The sequence below is a fragment of the Meles meles genome, chromosome 8 (assembly GCF_922984935.1).
Source record: "Meles meles chromosome 8, mMelMel3.1 paternal haplotype, whole genome shotgun sequence".
Classification (NCBI taxonomy): Eukaryota; Metazoa; Chordata; class Mammalia; order Carnivora; family Mustelidae; genus Meles; species Meles meles.
This window is the reverse complement of record NC_060073.1, coordinates 6637331-6655975: the sequence shown is the minus strand read 5'-3', so window position 1 is coordinate 6655975 and position 18645 is coordinate 6637331. Positions and strand designations below refer to the sequence as shown.

General features: G+C 63.4%; 1 protein-coding gene across 4 annotated transcripts; it reads right to left on the bottom strand.

Annotated features, from left to right (window-relative positions):
- Positions 1–46: 46 nt before the first annotated feature.
- Positions 47–17628, bottom strand: LTBP3 (latent transforming growth factor beta binding protein 3). 4 transcript variants are annotated; one of them, XM_046014792.1, is made up of 28 exons: positions 16758–17627; positions 13518–13847; positions 13159–13361; positions 12874–12979; positions 12550–12642; positions 12285–12407; positions 11632–11790; positions 11361–11546; positions 10806–10822; positions 10659–10731; positions 10404–10502; positions 8680–8805; positions 8463–8594; positions 8170–8298; positions 7804–7926; positions 7416–7538; positions 4614–4736; positions 4261–4380; positions 2842–2970; positions 2395–2562; positions 2147–2230; positions 1727–1855; positions 1509–1646; positions 1272–1412; positions 954–1115; positions 787–867; positions 535–666; positions 47–426 (listed from the first exon to the last, which is right to left on the bottom strand). In XM_046014792.1, exons 1-28 carry the CDS (start codon positions 17077–17079, stop codon positions 275–277), a joined length of 3903 nt encoding a protein of 1300 aa, XP_045870748.1. In that variant the 5' UTR covers positions 17080–17627; the 3' UTR covers positions 47–274. The 4 variants fall into 4 exon arrangements, with proteins under 4 accessions (XP_045870748.1, XP_045870749.1, XP_045870752.1 ...); XM_046014793.1 differs by lacking the exon at positions 10806–10822 and having other exon boundaries at positions 10659–10732; positions 11360–11546; positions 16758–17628; XM_046014796.1 differs by lacking the exon at positions 1272–1412.
- Between the last annotated feature and the right edge of the window lie 1017 nt (positions 17629–18645).

Sequence of the window (18645 nt, the reverse complement as noted above, 5' to 3'; positions counted from 1 at the left end):
ACGGCCACCACAGACATGAACATCGATTTGCTTGGAAAACCAGGAGTAAAGAGGCAAGATCTCATTTATCGGTTTCCAGGAAATGCCCTCTGGGAGGAAGGCCGCCAGTGCCGCAGACCCAGTCTCTTCCTGTGAACTGGGCGGCGCTGCTGGGCGCAGGGAGGGGTCTGAGGGCCCTGGAGAGTCCCTGGGTCCAAGCCCGAGTTGGGGCAAGCAACAGAGGCTGAGCTCGCCCAGAGGCTCAGGCGGAAACTGCCGAAGTCCGGGCCCAGCGTCAGCGGCGGCGCTGGGGCACGCAGGCCCCGTGGGGGCGGCTGCGCGCGAAGCCAGCTTTGCAGACGCAGCGGAAGGAACCGCTCGTGTTCACGCAGCGCTCGCTCTTGCACAGCAGCCCGCGCTGGTTCAGCTCCCGGCACTCGTCGATGTCTGGGGGTGGGGGCGACAGGTGCGGGCTTCACCGGGGCGCCACAGCACGCAGCCGCCTTAGCTTGTACACCTCCCCCTGGCCGTGCCCCCACCCCGCCCCCGGCTCACCCACACAGCGCGCGCGAGAGGCGTCGAGCTGGAAGCCTCCAGGACACTCGCACACGGCGCCACCGGGCCGGGGCACGCAGCGGCCACTCACGCAGCGGCACTCGTCCGAATCCTCCTCTGAGCTGTCCTCTTCTGCGCAGGCCGGGAGAATGTCGACATTAACCTCCGCCTCCACCACCTGCAGCCGGACTTGAACCCCGCCCCCCCGCCCCCGCCGACTACCACCACGCCGTGCCCTCCTGCTACACTCACCTCGAGGGGGCTTCCCCAGCAGCAGGGGACTCGCGTCCCAGAAGGAATTGCTCTCACTCTGCGACGTCGGGCACTGGGACCCTGGGAGGGACAGGCGCGGTCAGCGACACGGATGCACCCAGCTCCCGCCCCAACCGCTCCGGGGGGCGCCCGGCGGTTTGGCTCACCGGAGCTGCGCAGCGGGCAGGGGCGGCACTGGGCTCCCCAGCCGCGGCCCTGGCGACAGCAGCAGTCGTCGAAGGTGAGGGTTGGCCCGGCTAGGGGCCCCGCGCACATGCCGTCTTCTCCACGCTGCGCCCAGCACACATCCCGCCGCTCTGGGGCACGCTCTGCGGAGGGAGACCCGGCATCAGCTAGGGGCCCGACGGCGGGGGTGGGGGGCAATCGGCCCCCACTTTCCCACCCACCCTCGCGGGGGCCGCGACCCGGGGCTCCACACAGCGGACCGGGCCCTCGGATTGGCCCAGGACAACTCTCGCCCTCACCGGCTGGGCTCTCCGGGAGCTGGCAATCGCGGCCGGAGGGCCCGGGTACCCAGGGCGGGCGGCACTCGCAGCGGTAGGAGCCCGGCAGGTTGACGCAGCGACCAGGGCGGCAGGCTGCCGGGTCCTGGCACTCGTCTACGTCTACGGGTAGCGAGGGCATGTGCGGGGGTGGTGGTCACGGCTCGGCCCGGTCCCCGCTCCCCTCCTGTTTCCCCAGCCAGCAGGCCCGGGCCTCACCCATCTCCTCGGGGCTCAGACACTGGCGCTGCGCTGGGCTGTACTCGGCCGGGGGCGTGCAGGCACAGCGGTAGCCGCCGCGCGTGTTCTCACACACTCCGTTCCGGCAGTTGGACTCGTCCAGGCACTCGTCCACGTCTGCGGGGAGGAAAAGCGCCGGTGGAGGGAACCGGCCCGAAGTAGGGTGGTTGTGCGTGTCTCCAGCCGCCTGCACTCACCGACGCACTCCAGTAGGTTCCCGTCGTAGTAGAAGCCTTGCTTGCAATAGCACTCGTAGCCCGGCTGCGTATTCACGCACTTGCCCTCCTTGCAGATCTCCGCCCCAAACAATATGCACTCGTCGATGTCTGCGGAGGGACAAGCCGTGGGCGTCCCATGGCCTTTACCTGCGGGGCGGGGCGGCCCGCAGCCAGGGAAGTGGGGCGGGGCTAACCGCGGGAGCGGAGCAAACTCAGCGGGAGAGGCTTTTCCGGACGGCGACGTGTGCGTGCTAGGGGCGGGGCAGACGCTGAAGGTGTGGGCGGGGCTTACCCCAGGGCCCGCTACCGACCTAGCGGGCACTGGCGGGATCGGGGCAGTCCAAACTTCGGTAGGCGGGGCGGGGCGTGCCCGGTGGGCGGAGCCGTGTCGGGGCTTACCACGATGGGCTGGGATGCCATAGTTGACAATGTTGTTGTCTTGGGTGTAGCCCTTCCCGTCTGGGCAGAGACTGTGGAACTCAGCTGCGGGGAGAGAGCGGCCGCGAGGAAGAAAGGAGGCACGACTGAGCGCGCGCACACTAGCCGCTGGGCTCGGGTCGGAGCTCTCCGCCCCGTTTCCCACGAACCCAGGAAGGGGCCGTCTCCCCCAGCACGTTTCCAAAACTGAAGAAACTGAGACTCCTGACCTGAGCTGTAGACTGGGCAGGGATAGATCTCGCAGTGGTCTCCCCAGCCAGCTCCCAGCGAGCAGCAGCATTCCTGCTGGGTGACATTGGTGGCCAGTACACTGTCGCAGAACACCGTGTCATCGAAGTTAAGGTAGCACTCCTTCTTGTGGTGGGGCGGCTCCACCTCTGAGAGGAGCGGAGGGAAGCTCAGGGTCCTGCAAACAACCCTGCCAACCCATGCTCCCTACCAATCTCATTCCTCTGCTCCCTCACCTTCCCTGGCTCCCCTCGGCCGCCCTGTCAGAGCCAAGTTCCATCCTCAATGTGGTATTCAGGGCCCTCCTGCAAGGTCCATCCCCCTCATGCCGCCCCCCACCCAGACTCTCAGGCAAAAGGTATTTCTCCTTGTTCCCCTGATTCCCGAGGCTGGGAACAGCGTCCCTCCCTGAACCCCAGGCCACTCACCCTCACAGCCATGGTGGTCCTGGGTGGGCGTGAAGCCCTCATCACAGATGCAAGCGTAGGAGCCCTGCAGGTTCTCACAGGCCCCGTGGGGAAGGCACAGGCCAGGGTCCTGGCTGCATTCATCTATGTCTGTGGCCAGCAAGGCAAGCAAGAAGAGTTGCTCGGAGGAAACCAGCCCCTCCTTCCCTGCAGGGTGTGCCTCCAGGGATTCACACAAGCTCAGAACCCAAACTTCCACTTTGATCTGAAAGTGCACACATGACGTCCACTCGGGTCTGTCTGTGTGCGTGACTAGAGGTGAGCACGTTCACTGTCTTCTCCCTGAAACCTGCCACAGCGGTCACCGGCAACAAATGGAGTCCTCTCAGCCCTGCATCTGGGGACTTGCGGTTTGGCCTCCTGATACATTTCAGTTTCATCCTTTATTCTAAATACTGGCACCCCCAACTCTATGTTCGGGGCGCTCACCCCTAAAAACACAACTGACTCCTCCCAGATCTCTGTGCTTTGCACACCCTGTTCTTCGGGCCTGGAATACCATGCCTGCTTCTCTCTGCACGGGGACCTGATTTATGCCTTAGGAGACCATCTTTAGGGGCGCCTGGGTGGTTCAGCCATTAAGCGTCTGCCTTCAGCTCCAGTCATGATCCCAGGGTCCTGGGATCGAGCCCTGCTTCTCCCTCTCCTACTCCCTCTGCTTGTGTTCCCTCTCTCGCTGTGTCTCTGTCAAATAATAAATAAAATCTTAAAAAAAAACAAAGAAATGCAATGTTTTCTCACATTTCCAAGGTAATTAAAAAAAAAAGGGAAAAAAAAAAAAAAGGAGGAGCGCCTGGGTGGCTCAGTGGGTTAAGCCTCTGCCTTCGACTCAGGTCATGATCTCAGGGTCCTGGGATCGAGCCCCGCATCAGGCTCTCTACTCAGCGGGGAGCCTGCTTCCCCCCCTCTCTCTCTGCCTGCCTCTCTGCCTACTTGTGATCTCTGCCTGTCAAATAAATAAATAAAATCTTAAAAAAAAAAAAAGGAAACCATCTTTATGCTCCAAGTTCCAGTTCCGTTGTCCCCTCTCTGTTGCCAGTTAATCACTTATGCAGACTTCTTCTGGCACCCTGAACCGCAGCCTCCCCTAGTGGGGGCCCTGGGTCGTCAGTCCATACCTGGCCCATACTGCAGAAGCTGGCAGATAGCCGGTTCTCAGTCAACTACCGGCTAGCGCACACACGGCGAGCGGGCACCCAGTAAGCACCCCGTAATTACTTTCATTACTGTTGCTACTGTAGGTGAAGGAGTTGAAGGGGGAGTGAATGTGTGGATGGACGGATGGATGGAAAGACAGATCGACAGGGAGTCTAGATTCCTGCCATTCCCTGCCAGCCCTCCTGGGTGACTCTCAGCCAATCCCCCCCCCCCCCGCCATACCTTGGCACTTCCTGCCGCCTACCAGCCGATGCCCCTGGGGACAGAGACATCGGTAGGAGCCATTGGTGTTGATGCAGTCACCCCCAATGCAGGCTGCGGGGAAGTCACACTCATCAATGTCTGCGGAGGATCAGAGAGGTGGGGAACCTCAGGGGCTCACCCAGCTCAGACAGCCCAGCCCGAGGCTACCAAGGCTTCCCCCAGGGCCCTGGGGTCGGGCCCACACCCCAGGCCCGATGTTGGATCTGGAGGCCGGGGGGCCCGGACAGGGGAGTGCCTGGCTTGGAGCCCAGCCCGGGGCAGCCCTGGGGTAGGGAGGAACAGGCTATCTCCCAGCCCTCTGCCCCGCTTACCCTCGCAGCGGCTCCGGTCTCTGGACAGATGGTAGCCGGAGCCGCACTGACATTGGAAGGAGCCTGGCGCGTTGGTGCAGACCCCGTTGTCACACACACCGCCCGCCTCACACTCGTCCACATCTGCGGGGCACAAGGGCGTCAGGTGGCCCGCGTGGGATGGTCTCAGGCCTCTGCTACCCTTTTCCCACTCGCGCCTAAGACATGGAGTTGAGGCCAATATCGCTTCAGGGAAGCAGAGGCCTGTCACCCGCTTGGTGCCGCACACCACGCCCTGGGGAGCAGGCCAGGTGCCCGGGAGCCTGGGCCACCGCTGATTCCAAAGAGCTCAAGCGTCAACCTTCATTGCCCTCACCACACAAGGGCACCCGCCCCATCCCCTCTTCCCATACTGCCCTGATCTCCCTCCGCCCCTGCTGCTCTCGCCTTCCCCCACCTACCCTGGCTCCCTTTCTGCCCACGTAAATAAGCTCCTGTCTTTGTCCTTCTGGCAGAATAATGTCTTCTGCTTGCGCAGTAAAGGAACTTGAACTTGGCCTTCCCCTGAGAGCATGCTTCTCTGCAGTCCTTTCTGGCAGAAGCTGGTTCTTGGCCACAGGTCAGAACCCTTGCAAGCCACTCTGCCTCGGAGGTGCACCGGGCCCCCCTGCCAGCCTCCCCCTTCTCTCCTGCTGTCCGCACTCACCTCCCTAGTCTCCCCTCCTCTATCTTGCTCCCCAGCCTAGGACTTTTCAACATCCGAATGGTCAGCCAGGCCCAGCCTCTGATCTTAGAGCCTGGATCAGCTTCTGTGACCTTCACTTTGACGGCAGCCACTCACCGTCAGGACGACGGCCGGGGCGCTGCCCCAGCGTGGGCGTCTCAGATGCTGCTTCCTTCCCACTGCCTTTGCTGCTCTCACGGCCCCAGCCCACTCTCTCTCCCGGGGGGCCCATGCCCCCTTCTCCTTCCTCCGCGCCAGTCTGGGAGGCCATGCCTGCCCCTGGGCCTCCAGATCCTGGGTGCTGGCACCCACTAGGCTGAGCACCCCGGGTCACAGCCACTCCCTCTGGCCTCGGGCCCTGCCTGATCCTCAGCTGGAGCCACCCTCTCCCTCCTCCTCAGGCTGGACTTCTGGAAAGTCCCTAGGCAGCTCCCACACCCTTGGGCAGTCCCAACCCTCTACCGGTCATTACAAGTCCCCCACTGGACTCAGGCCCTTTACTGCTCACTGAGAAAATTAAGGGTAATCTTTACCCTCCCCAAAATCATTACATCCGTTAGGGCAAGAGATGTCGCTTCTGTCTGTGGCTCCTCCCCCGGCTGCCCTTGTCATCCCCCAGCCCCCTTTCCTGGCATCTCCTCAGCCTACACCCCCAAACCCCATCTGGCAGAGCCCCAGGTCTCACTGTTCCCCACTCACTGCCTGCCTCTCCTGGCCCCTTCACACCACAGAAGGCACCCTACCGAGGTCCCCGGGGACCTTCTTATCTCACCACTCAGTTCTTACTTTACAAGAACCTCTCAGTTACATTTGGCTCATCGTCTTCTGCCCTGGAAGCCTCTCCCCGGTTTCTCAGCTGGGACTCCCTGAGCCTCCTTCCTTCCCTCCTCCCTCATCTCCCACTCCTGTTCCCCTACCTTCCACTGATGTGGGTTTGCCCACAAGGCTCTGCTAAGGCTCCCCTCACTGGACCCACCCTCCTTGGCTGGGCAGGCACACCCCAAGTTTCCATGGCCCCCGGCAGTCCACAGTTCCCGTGTGTGTGTGTGTGTGTGTGTGTGTGTGTGTGTGTGTCTGGCCCAAAGCTTTCAATCTGTACGGCCCACCCTCTGCCAGCATCTCCAGCCTAGAGGCCCACAGGGACACCCACCCAACTGGTCCAGCATGAAACTTGGTGTCTTCCTTCTCCAATCTGCACCACCCCGGAGACCCTGTCCCAGTGAACAGCACAACCACAGTTACCCAGGCCAGAAACCTGGAGGGTCCCTCGCTCCCCACCCCCACACCGCTCTCACCTGGACATCCAGTTAATAAGCTCAGGGAAGGCGCTTTAACATTTCCCTAATACCACACCATCCCCAGACCATCCTGGGGCCGCTGCTCCCATCACTGCCACAACCATATGTGCCCTGGGTCTGCAGGGGACCTCCGGCTACTCGCCACACTGAGCAGCAGGAAACTTTCCAAAGCAAATGGCGACTCTTGTCACCCTTCCCCTTAAAATGCTTCAGGGGCCTCATAGGACCCTAAGATGAAGCCAGACCTCCTGGGCAGGGCGTGGGTGGGTGGGTGAGTGGGGCCCTTACACCTTACAGTTTGCAGTACATTCCGAGCTGGTTTGCACTTCTGAGTCTGCTGATGCTGCCTTTCTTTGCTTGGCTAACTCCTACCGGTCCTTTAAGAGAGTCAGACCTGGCACCCACCCTCCAGCCAGGCCCACAGCCCTGCGCTCTCCAGTCTGTGTGTAACTTCCTAAATTTCTCTGAACCCCAGGCCGCCTCTTGGTGCATAAGAAACAGAGCAGCGGGATTACTAGCGCCCCTCCCCCTTCTTTTATGCCCCCCCCCCTTTAAATTTAAGTAACGTGCTTTGCAGAAGCAAAGAAGCCAGAAGCCTGGGGTCCCAAAGACCCTTCCTACGTATAAATTCTGGTGGCCTTTTCACTGGCCAGGTTCGCTGAGAAACGAGTGAATGGGTCCGTGACCTGGGGGGTGGATCAGCTACCTCCTGCCCCCCGTAGGACGGACGGGGTGGCCCGGTCCCCAACTTCCACGCGTGCGTGGGTGCGGGGCGTTGGAGGGGAGAGGGCTGGGGCTCACCCTGGCAGCTGCGGCCATCGGGCGCAGGCGCGTAGCCCTGGGCGCACGTGCAGCGGAAGGAGCCTGGGAGGTTCTCGCACCATCCAGGCGAGCAGGGGCTGCCCTCGGCACACTCGTTCACGTCTGCGGCGGCGAAGGCTCGCCTCGGTAGCCGCCCCACTGCACCCGGCGCGGTACCGGGGTGGGGGTCTCCTCGGCCCAGGACGGGGGAGGCCCCACTGGCCAGGCGCCTCTCACCGCCATCAACCCCGCCCCTGCCCTCACCGGATCCCGAAACTGCCGCGTCGCGGGACAGCTCCCGCAGGGGCCCCCGCCCATTTGCGGTCCAACCTTCCCTTCCCGCCCCGCATCCGGGACTCCGCCGCCGCCCCCCCACCCCCGCTCTCACCGCGGCAGGCCCCGCCCCCCTGGCTGCGGTAGCCGGGCTGACAGGCAATGCACTTGAAGCTCCCGGGTTTGTTCTCGCATTTGCTGTCCGGGCAGGAGCTAGGGTCTCGGCACTCGTCGATGTCTGCGTGGGGTGGGGGGTGGGGGCGGAGAAGGAGGGAGGTCCGTTCGAGGACGACGTGGCGGGCCAGGCGTTCAGTGTCCTCAGCAGGGCCTCCTTCCCTTACAGATCAACAAGGCGAACCCGGCCCTCGGGGCTCCCGCAGCCCAACCTCGGGGAGGCCCAGGGTCCGGGGCCCCTGCCCCCAGCCCAGGTCGAGAACAGCTGAGGACCCCCTGTGGGCCTGGATGGGGGGGCCTCCCCCACCTTCGCACACGGGAGGTCGTGAGGCCTTGAGCCGGTAGCCGGGGTAGCAGTTGCACTTGTAGTGGCCGGGGAAGTTGAGGCAGAAGCCGCCGTCGCCGCACAGGTGGGGCTTGGCGCACTCGTTCAGGTCTGAGCGGGAGGCAGGGAGCGCGAGGGCCGCGCGGGGGGCGGCGGAGGCGGTTAGTCTGCGCGCCGGAGGGGAGACCCCCATCCCCCACCCCATCCCCCCATTCCCCCCCCCGTCCCCCCATCCCCCCTTCCCCCCCTTCCCGCGCCGCCCGCGCCGCGCTCACCCACGCACGAGCGCCCCCCGGCGCCGACGTGCAGGCGGTAGCCGCGGTTGCAGTGGCAGTTGTACGAGCCGCCGGTGTTCATGCAGACGCCCCTCCCCGCGCCGCACGGCTCCGCCTCGCACTCGTTCACGTCTGAGAAGGGCGCGCGGGCGGGGGGACGTCACTGGGGCGTTGGGACCCACGGCCGCCCCCGGGCCACCCACCTGCCCGCGCTCACCCACGCAGTAGCGGTGCTGCGGGTGCGACCGATAGCCCGGGTTGCAATGGCAGGAGTAGTCTGAGGGGCCCGGGACGCACTCCCCGTGGCCACAGATGTTCTGGTTCAGGCGACACTCGTCTGTCTCTGGGGGCGGGGGGGGGGGGGATGGTCGAGGAGGGGGCTTAGTAGGAAACACTTTCTGCCACGTTCCCTCCCGCCCCTCCATGATCCCAATACCCCTACCCAGTGGGCTCTGAGACACCGCCCTCCAGCCACCTCAATATTTAAAACCCTGAAGCGGTAGTCACTCCCTTATCCTCTAGCCCAGTGACCCCAGCACCCTTGCCTCAGGGACCTGAGCCCCCCATTCCACAATGGTTGATTTCCTCCCAAGGCAGGCAGGGACTCATTTCCTGGGAATCCGCTTGCCCCCTGGTTGTGCCTAAGCGGTCAGATCAAGAACCCCCTTCACCACTGTCTTTGTCACCAGTCTAGAACTCCCTGCCTCCCACCACTCCCTCCTTTAGGTCCCCAACACCCACACCCACACCCCAGGAGCAGCCCTGGACTTGATCTGGAGCTCCGTCCCACCCTAAACAGTCGGGCAGGCTGTTCTTTTCTCCTAGAGTCTCTCTCTCTGGAACTCAACACACCCCCTCCTCCCGGAAGTCTCCCCAGGTGCCTCTTCCCCCACCTTCCCACAGCTCCCAGGGAGGGCATCACATTGTCCCAGCCTGGACAGGCCTCCAGGCGGCCACCTTCCCCCTGGGTCCTCAACCCCAGAGCACATCTAGCCTCCTAGATTTCAATCAGGCTGGTGGCTCCCTTGCAGCTTAGGGAGTCCACACAGACTGGGACAAGGACCTGGCTCCAGGGTGTGACAGGGGAAGGGGGGGGCAGCTGCTGAACCATGAAGCAAAGCGCACACACTTTCACGGTATGAAAAGGTGAAATGATACTTAGTATGTAAAACCCTCCAGTCAGTGCCTGGCACAAGGCAACTGCTCGGCCATAGCTAGCAATTATCATGATGCCCCAAACCCCACAGACACTTCCCACAGCCTTTGGGATCAAACCCAAGCCTCTTAACAAGGCTCTGTGCATTGGCCCTGCCTGGGTTCAACAACACTTGGTCCGTGTGTGGTTTTTCCCTCTTTTCCCTCCTCCACCGGTGTTTCGTGCCTTTGCCTGGGCTTCACTCGGAATGTCTTTTCCCAGCCTGCACACCCCTTCCTTCCCCACTTCTTGTTCATTTCTAACACTCTCTAAAGCCCGGCCCAGGAAGCCACCTTTCGTTGCCAGGCTCCATATTATCACAACCCCCAGACTTCTTTCCTTCTCTGATTAATTTCTGTGTGGCATTTACGAGACATACTCGATTTTTAGTCACTAATCTGTTGCCTGTTTACTCTGCAAGAATGGAGAATTTCTGGCTTTAGTTTGCTACTGTATCCTCAGCACCTAAACTGTGCCTGGCACATAGTAGGTGCTCAATAAATATTTGTTGAATTAATGAACGAATGAATAAAGTGTCTTCAGACTGGACGGGGCTCCATGATACCCAGAATGGGGTCTCTGCTGCACACGATGGCTTCCCCAGGGCCCAGCCCAGGGCCTGGCACCCAGTAAGCCCGGGATAAGTGTTAGTGCTCAGGAATGACTGGTGGGGCTGGGTAAGGGAGGAGTAAAATGAAGCCAGGCAGTGGCTTCTCTCGGTTGTAGCCTCAGCGGGCAGGTCTTACCTGTGACCTGAGTAGGAGCGATCTCCACCGCACTGCGGGATGGCGGCAGGTCTGGCAGGAACCAGCGCACAGTGGGTGGCGAGGGCCGGGAGATCAACTCTGCAGGCAACAGCGTACACCCATCAGGGGGGGTGTGGGGGATGGGAAAGACACCCCTCTCTGGGCACACCAAACTTCACGATCCCCTGATGGCCAGGCTGTCCACCACCCCTGGGGACAGCCCTTGAGGACTGGTCCCTGCAGTGCGCAGCTCACCCGGGTAGGGCCTGGCGGGAGGCGTGGTGGCAGTCGGGTAGCTCTGGGTTGCTGACTGCTCCTCGACCAGCGGCTGTGAGTAACAGCAGCATGAGCCCACTGTCGCCTTCGCTTCCCTGCCCCTCCCACCCAGGCTTTCATACTCACTGAGTCCGTGCTCACCCCTAAAAGGGAAGAAGATGGGGCATTAGTGCAGGGCTGGGGGAAGGGGGGGAAGGAGTTAAGACTGGGATGGGCAGTTGGTGTTTGTGGTCAGGGTCCCTGAAAGTTCAACGATCATGTCTCTGGGTCAAGTGTCAAGAGTTAGATCCTGGGGTCAGGGGGTGTGTGCATCACGGGTCAGGGGAACAGGTGTAAGGTGCAATGGTTGGGTCAAGGGCCTTGGATCATAGCTAGGGTCCAAGTCCTTGGGTCGGGAGTCAGAAGGCCAGATCTAAGGACACCATTTGGGCTGGTTCAATGCCCTGGTCTGGAAATCAAAGGGGTTCCGGGGTCAGATCTGGAGAGCGATGGTCAGATTCTGCTGATCGGGGGATAGATCCTGGGGTTACAACCTTGGGTAGGGATGAGAGGGCCAATTCTGGGAGTCTGTGGTTAGGTCAAGGATTAGGAGTTGGGAGGTTAGACTCCGGGCATCAGGAGTCAAGGGGTTAGGTCTAGGCGGTCCGCATCTGTCAAGGAATGGAAAGGCTCAGGCCAGACCTCGTTCTTCCTCCGCGTCCTCAGGTGGTGGCGCCCGGCTGGGGCTCTCCGGGAGCTGCTGGGGCTTGGGTGGCCCGTCGGGGTGCAGGAAAAGGGAAAAGTCACTTTCGCCCTGAATGGTGAGGGTCTGGTGGGAAGTGAGGATGTGGTACCCCTTCCCGGCTGGACAGATCTCCTTGAAGGCAGCTGCGGCCAGAGCAAGGGGCAGAGAAGTGAGTGTTTCCCGGACGGGCGCGTGGACGGCCCCTCCCACCCATGCGCCGCAGCTCACCGGTGCCGTCGGCGGGGCAGCGCTGGCACCTTGTGCCCCAGGCCTTGCCCACGCTGCAGCAGCAGAGCTGGCGGGTGAGGCGCGTGGCCAGCGGGTGCTGGCATTGGTGCTCAGGGCTCACCAGGCGGAAACACAGGCTCTTCTCCTCCGGCTTGTCCGCTGCAAGAGGCCCCGGGCGGGCATGGGCATCTGCCCTTGAACGCGGCCCATGTCCCTCCTCCCAGCGGCTTCAGACCTGGCCTCTCGGGCTCAGACAACCCTTGATCCTCATTGGCCTCTGACCTCAGGCGACCCTGAGTTCATGTGATCCATGAACCCGTGTTTCTCTGACCTCACATGACCCCTGAAATCTCTGTGACCACTGGCCCCACTGACCCCTGACTTGGCTGCTCTAGACTTCCTCCGTCCTACCCATCAAGCCCATGATCTCATACGACCCTCACTCTATATAGTCCTTGACCCCGTGTAACCTCCAACCAGATCTCCTGTGACTCCTGACCCTACTGATCCCTGATCCTATCAGCTCTGGGCCTTACTCCTCCTGCAATCAACCCTTGACCCCACTCTGACCTCTGATCCTTGCTGCTTGGAGCCTTGCCTCTCCTGTCCGTGCCTTGTGACCTCCCAGGGACCGAAGCCAACCTCGTTCTCACCTATGCACTGTGTTCGGGAGGGGCCCAAGCTATGGCCAGGTGGGCAGACGCAGCGATAGGAGCCTGGGTTGTTGAGGCAGTCACCATGGCGACACATGCCTGGCATCGCACACTCGTTGATGTCTGCGGTAAGCGGAAGTGTGACCCTCTAGTGTGCGGCCCCAGGGTGACAGCCAGCTGCTCCAAGAACCTCAGGGTCCTGCCCCACCCACCTTGGGGCCTCCCCCAGTGACAAGGGGCCTCAGACTCTCCTGGTGGGCCATACCCTGGCAGTGGGTGCTGTTGAGTCTCTTGTAGCCCTGGGGGCAGTCAGCGCCTACCTCCCCACGCAGAGGTCCTGGTTTTTGCACCCCTGTGTCTGCAGAGAGAGGAGAGCGTGGCAGGGGAGGACACTGGGGGGTCCCGTGGAGAGGGAAAGGAGGGCACCGCGGGGGAGCACAGCGGGGACACCGAGCACACAGAGGGGAATCTGGTGAGCAGTGAGAGGTTCAGGCTGCGCTGGCCTGGCCGGTGCGGCCCCTGCAGGGGAGGAAGGGGTGGGCATGGGTCCTGCCTGCGGTGGCGCGCACCCCTGAGCCCCGGCACTCACACTGCAGCTGGGGGCACTTATGGCACTTGCTCTGGCCCCAGGCGGTGCCGATGCTCCCGCAGCAGTCTTCCTGCTTGGTGAGGCCCGGGAGGGGATTGCTGCCGCACTAGGGAGAGTTGGGATGAGGGGGTCACAGAGCGCCCAGCCCCACCTGGCCTTCCTCCTAGGGCCCTTTTCCTCCCCTGTCAGCCCACGGACCCCTGTTTTGCACAATCCCCCTTGAAATGGGGACAGGGCAACCCTGAGACCCAAGGGCCGGTCCAGCTGGACTGTGGATTCACTCACGGGCTGCTTGGGCAGTGTGTCCTGGAAGCAGCGGCCCAGGGGCTTCTGGGTGGGTGGCCGGGGGTGCTGGGGCTTGGGGTGCGGCAGCAGGTGCTGCGAGGGGGCGGGGCCCTCGGCATTGGGGCCCTCGATGCGGTGCACTTGGACGGAGGCCTCGGGCGGATGGTGGACGCGCACGTTCACCACGGGGGGCGGGGCTTGCACTGGGGGCGGGGCAGGGTGGCTTCAGGGCTGCCCCCGACCACGGGTTGTCGTGCGGGGTTGGGGCGAGGGATGGGAGTGGGCGGGGCTCCTCGAGGTCCCACCGCCCTAGTGCCCGCCCACTTCGGCCTCCCCGGGTCTGCCCCTTGGTCCGGTACCTTCCGCTGAGATCTGTCCCGGCCCGAGGGGCACCAGGAAGGCTGCATGCTGGGCAGGGGGCCCCTCCCCGGGCCCGGGCGGATCCGCGATCACCTGGACCGCATAGATGGCGTGCTTGCTGGCCACAGACTCGCTCTCCGGAGCCAGGGGCGGCAGCGCGCCTGTGGACAGGGTCCCGGCCCGGCCCAGCCCAGGGCCTGAGCCGCCGGTGCCCCCGCCAGCTCCTCCAGCGGGCACCTGGCAGAAGCGACCGGTGAAGTCCGGGGGACACAGGCACTGGTTTCGGGAGGAGCACTGGCCACCGTTCATGCAGGGCAGAGGGCACACCACTGAGGAGGGGACGTGCATCAGGGACCAGGCCCAGTCCCCCACACACATCCTGTCTCTTTCCCTCCTCCTTACTTCCTTGCCACCCACTGACTCTGTCCCCCTTGGGAAGCTCGGTTTTGGAACCCGCAGAAGCTGATCTCTAGGTCCTCCAACATCCTTCTACCCATGTCGGCTTCTAGAGTCTGAAGTCCTGGACTTAAAATCCTCGCTAGAAGGCCATGCGGCAGCTGGTGGCTGAGCACCTTTTGCTCCCCCTCCCTGTGCCTCAGTGTTCCCGTCTGTAGGGATGTTTGTCGTGTCTGTTGGATGAGGTAATGCCTGTACAGATAGTTAGCACAGTGCCTGGCCCACGGAGGGTGTCTAATAAGTACTATCGAATGATGATGGTGGTCACGGTGCCCGAACAGCCGTTTTCTCCCCTGGCTTTCCCCTCCAGACTCTCCTGGGAGTGTGATCTCTATCTGGCACTTTCACCTCTTCCAAATTCTCTCCGGTTCAGACCTCAGCCCTCTGACCACCCCCCTCCCTCCGCCCCTAATCTCCCTTTGTCCGGCCGTCCCACGGCCCACACCTCAGCACTATCCGTGATGCCCTTGGGCACCTCAACCCTGGGGAGATGTGCGTCGCGCTTCCCCCACTCCTCCTCCTGCCTTGGACTACCACCAGGAAATCCCTGACTGCCTAGATCATTCTATTGAGCCTCAGAGGCCCCATCTCTCCCGGTCCCACTCTACCCAGTTCCGGCCTCTGTACAGCCTCGTGAATCCACCTCCCCTCCTCCTGATGCCCTCTGCCCCTCCCGTGCCTTGAGCCTTGCCACCCATCTCCTTGCTGGCTTCCTGCCTGTCCGCAGTCCAGCACCCCCAGAGAAACCCGCCTCCGGCAAAGCCCTGGCATGTCACACCCCTGCCCGCTGCTTGCTTCCTTGCCCAAACATTTAAGGCTCTCCAGGGCCCAGAAGGAATCTTCTATCCCGCTCTGCTCTTTCCACGCGCACACCGCACCCTCGCACTCCTCTCCCTCCTCCCACAGCTGTACCCCATCTCCTGCCTCCCTGGTTTGATTCGTGCCTTTCCCTCCCCTTCAGGGCCTTGTCCCTCCATCTCTCCACATTCCAATATTTCCAGCCTCAGCTTCTCCGCCAGGAAGGGAGCCTTTCCTCGCCTTACACTTGACTTGTTATGTTTACGTCTGTCTCCCACACTGTAAAGGGTGATTTGAAGGGGCTGTGTCTGCCTCAGTTCTGGGACCCAGAGGAGGTTCGGGGGGCATAAATGAAGGAGTGACTGAGAGGCTGGGACCTATGTCTTTCTGTGACACACACTCACATCCCACATCCAGCCTTGGGGCCCTGAGCTCACACACCAGACCCGGCCCCTCTCCTACCTGCTCCCTCCCCCCACCCAGCTGCCCTCACTTCCCAGAAGGGAAAGGCGGGGATGATGCTCTTCTGGACACCTGCAGGGCCTCAGAGGGACAACCCACAGCCATGGCCATCAGGGCCTGGGTAAGAGCGTCCCAGACCAGCTCATCCTGCCAGGACTCTCAGTGCAGGAGGGGTGTGTCCTGGGCTGGGGGAGGCAGGATCCTCTCCTTCCTGCCTCCCAGTGAGTCACCCATAGCGGTGAGGGTGACCTCTCAATGACACCCGCCCACTGTGGCCTGGGCACCGAGCCTGGGGATGTGGGCAACGCAGATGGAGACAGCAGCCTGGGCAGGATGGCAGGGGGTCTGGGAGGCTGGGCCCACATCCACTCACATGCATGGTCATTTTCTTTCTCTCTCTCATACACACGCACGCACGCACATTCATTCTGGCACCAACGCAAGCTCACAGAAACACTCCCATAGTGACTGGAGACATGCACCCAAGACAACACAAAGAAACATGTAATTAATTACAGTGTCACTGTGAAGCCCGTGCACGTACACAGCGCGCGTGCACACACACGCGCACACACACGAGAACGAAGAACCACATCAGGGAAGTTCCTCGTGTCTGTGAGTTGGTGTGTGAGTAGGATTGTGTAAGAGGGGCTGTCTTGCTGGTGCCATCCTGGGCCCAGCCTAATTACCCTGTCCGGGAGGGTAATTACTGCCGGGACACCTCCCCCAGCCTGGCCCACAGGGCCCTAGCAGGAGGCGAGCTGGACTCCGGGCCTGGCCCTTTGGAGATGCTGGGGAAGGGGTAGGCTCCAAGTGGAATTGGGGAGTCATGAGGGCTTGTTGGGGAGGGGAGACTCTGAGGCAGAGCTCTTGAGAGCTTATGGGGAAGGCAAAGAAGGGACAGCAGGATATAGAGGGACTGAGGACCCAAACCAGCCCCCACCTCCAGGCCTGCACTCCTCTCTAGGCCTGAGCACCTCTTCCCTCCAAGAACTTGCCAATATCTAACCTCTTCACCCCCAGCTCTGGCCTTGGCTCCTCCCGGAGCATGCAGGTGTCTACCCCTGGCGGGTCCTGCCGTAGACATTTTGAAAGGACTTTTCCCATTTCTTCCAGCAAATCTGTTTCTTAGGGGAATATTTACCCCTTCTCTGCGACCTCCGGGCCCCAGCTGACATCCTGCGAAAGCCCCTGTGTGCTGAACCTGACTCCCTCTCAGAGCCCAGCGACTTCCCAGAGGCCCGTGTCATCCGGGACCCCAGCAGGACCCCCCATCTGAGGCCTCAGCCCTAACGCAAAGCGGTGAAGTTCTGGTCCACGCAGCCCCGCCGCCGCTGTCTGCCCCAGGACTCCAGCCTCCCAAGCCCCTCGTGTCCCTGGAGCCCCAGGCCCCCAGAGCTCCGCTTTCTGCACACCACCCCCCCCCCCGGCCCTCAGTGTCATATACCCTACTCCGCCCTGTCTCCCCTATTTGTCCGGGTTCCTGCCTTCCCGCTCCCCCGGCCCGTGCCCCCGGCCCTCACCCACGCGGAAGCCGGAGCCCGTGAGCGTATCGGTGCTGTGGCCGTTCTCTCCGATGAGCGTCATGTTGGAGCCCTGCTGACAACTGTCCCGACACTGGCCCTTGAGACAGGTCCGCTTGCAGATCACCGGCGCAAAGACCACCTTGAAGCGCTCGCGGGCCAGCGCCCCGCCCCCGCCGGCGCCCCGCTCGCCCGCCGGCCCCCCCTCGGCCCCGCCGCCCGGGCCCAGCGGCAGCAGCAGCAGCAGCGCCAGCAGCCCCGCCGCCCCCGCCCCGCGCATCTCAGGGGCCAGGCCGCCAGCAGCCCCGCGGGGCCCGGGCATCCGGGGCCGCAGGACCCGGGGGGCGCGCCCGGGCCGGGGCTATGGGCGCGGCGCCCGGGCGCGGGGAGGGGTTGGAGTTGGGGTAGCAAGCCGGGAGCCCCGGGAGAGGGGAGAGAGGGCAGCGGGGGAGAGGAACGGAGGAAGCGCGCAGGGAGGGGACGGCAGGCGCGGGCGGGGGGCCCGGTGCGAGGCCCAGAGATGGAGGCTGGACTGCGGGGAGCCCAGAAACTTCCAGAGCCCCGGGAAGGAGCCCCGCCACGAGCCGGAGCCGGGGCCGGGGATTGGGGGGCGGGGGGACGCCTGCGAAGGCCCCAAACTGAGGCGGCCGCGCGGAGGCCGAGCGAGCGGAGGCGGAGAGGAGGAGCGAGGGAGAGGAAGGCCGGGCGGCCGGCCCGCTCCGCGCCTCCCCCGGCCGGGCTGGGCTCCCGCGGCCGCCGGGAAGCAGGGAGCGCGCGGGGCGGACGCAGGGAGAAGTGAGCAGTTGTTTTCCCTGGCTGCGGCGCGGCGGCGGCGAGGGGGGCTGGGGCGCTGGCCCCGGGCCAGGGAGACAGTTTTTTTTTTTTTTTTTGTTTTTTTTTTTCTGTTTCAAGCGTCGCCGCGGCCGCCCGGAGGAGCGAGGGCGTGCGGGCGGGCGGAGGCCGGGGGCGGTCCCCGCCCCAGATGCCCGCCCCGCCGGAACCCGCCGCCGCCGCCGCGCTGGGCGCTTTCCAGGGGCCTCACCTGGGCCGCCGGGCGGCCGGCCGGATTCCTCCGGGCGGGGCGGCGAGGCCGCGTCGGAGCGGGAAACCGAGGCTGGGGGAGGGCCCCGGGGCGGCCAGGTGGGGCTGGAACCCTGGCCTCTCAGCCCTTTCCCGGCCTCCCTTGCGCAGGCGGGGGGCTCACCACCCCAGAGTCACTTCTCATTAGTGCCGGTCCACTCCCCTCTGAGGACAGGCTCCAGGAGAGGGCACCCTTTGGCCAGGGGCTCCGTGAAGGGTCCAGAAGAAGGCAGAAAGAACAAAGCTGGACAGCCAACTTCCCTGCCAACCCCCCAACACCCCCCCCCCCACACACACACAATGGCTTCCTGGTGCCCACCCTGTCCCCACCCCCCTTCGCCTTGTCTGGCCGGGCTGGCGGGGCTGGCTCTGGGCCTCAGACGCTCTGGAATCGCCAAGGTCTGAGCTCAGGGCCTGGCCCCCTTCCCAGGCTAACAGCCGGGAGGAGGGGGGTGCTGCTTGAGGGCCCAGGGGGCTGGGGAGGGGCACAGCAGGGCCCCAGGGCAGGGGTTGGCAGGGGCTGGGGAGGGGCCTTGAGGTTGGTAAGTCTGGAGAGGAGCCAGGCCTGTCCACTGGTCTGGAAGGGAGGCCCTGGAGGTCTGCAGTGTCCTGGGGCCCCAGCCACAGCCGCAGGGCCTGGCCAGGAGACCCCAGGACTCAGTGTCTGACTCAGAGAACTGGGCAGGGGGCAGGTGTGACCACGGTATCCAGAGCAGGACACTGCCAAGTCTGAGTGTCACCAAACCCTCTCCCGCCTGGCGATAGGTGTGGCAGTCTGACTGAGGGGAAGGCCTTCAGGGAATGGCCT

Bases quoted from the DNA above. Each gene is read 5' to 3' on its own strand.
- LTBP3 (XM_046014792.1), bottom strand. From the start codon at position 17,079: ATGCCCGGGCCCCGCGGGGCTGCTGGCGGCCTGGCCCCTGAGATGCGC. The intron at 12,643-12,873 runs GTGAGTGCCGGG...CTCTCTCTGCAG, and splicing joins TAAGTGCCCCCAGCTGCAGT to ACACAGGGGTGCAAAAACCA. The intron at 427-534 runs GTGAGCCGGGGG...CCCCACCCCCAG, and splicing joins CTCTCGCGCGCGCTGTGTGG to ACATCGACGAGTGCCGGGAG.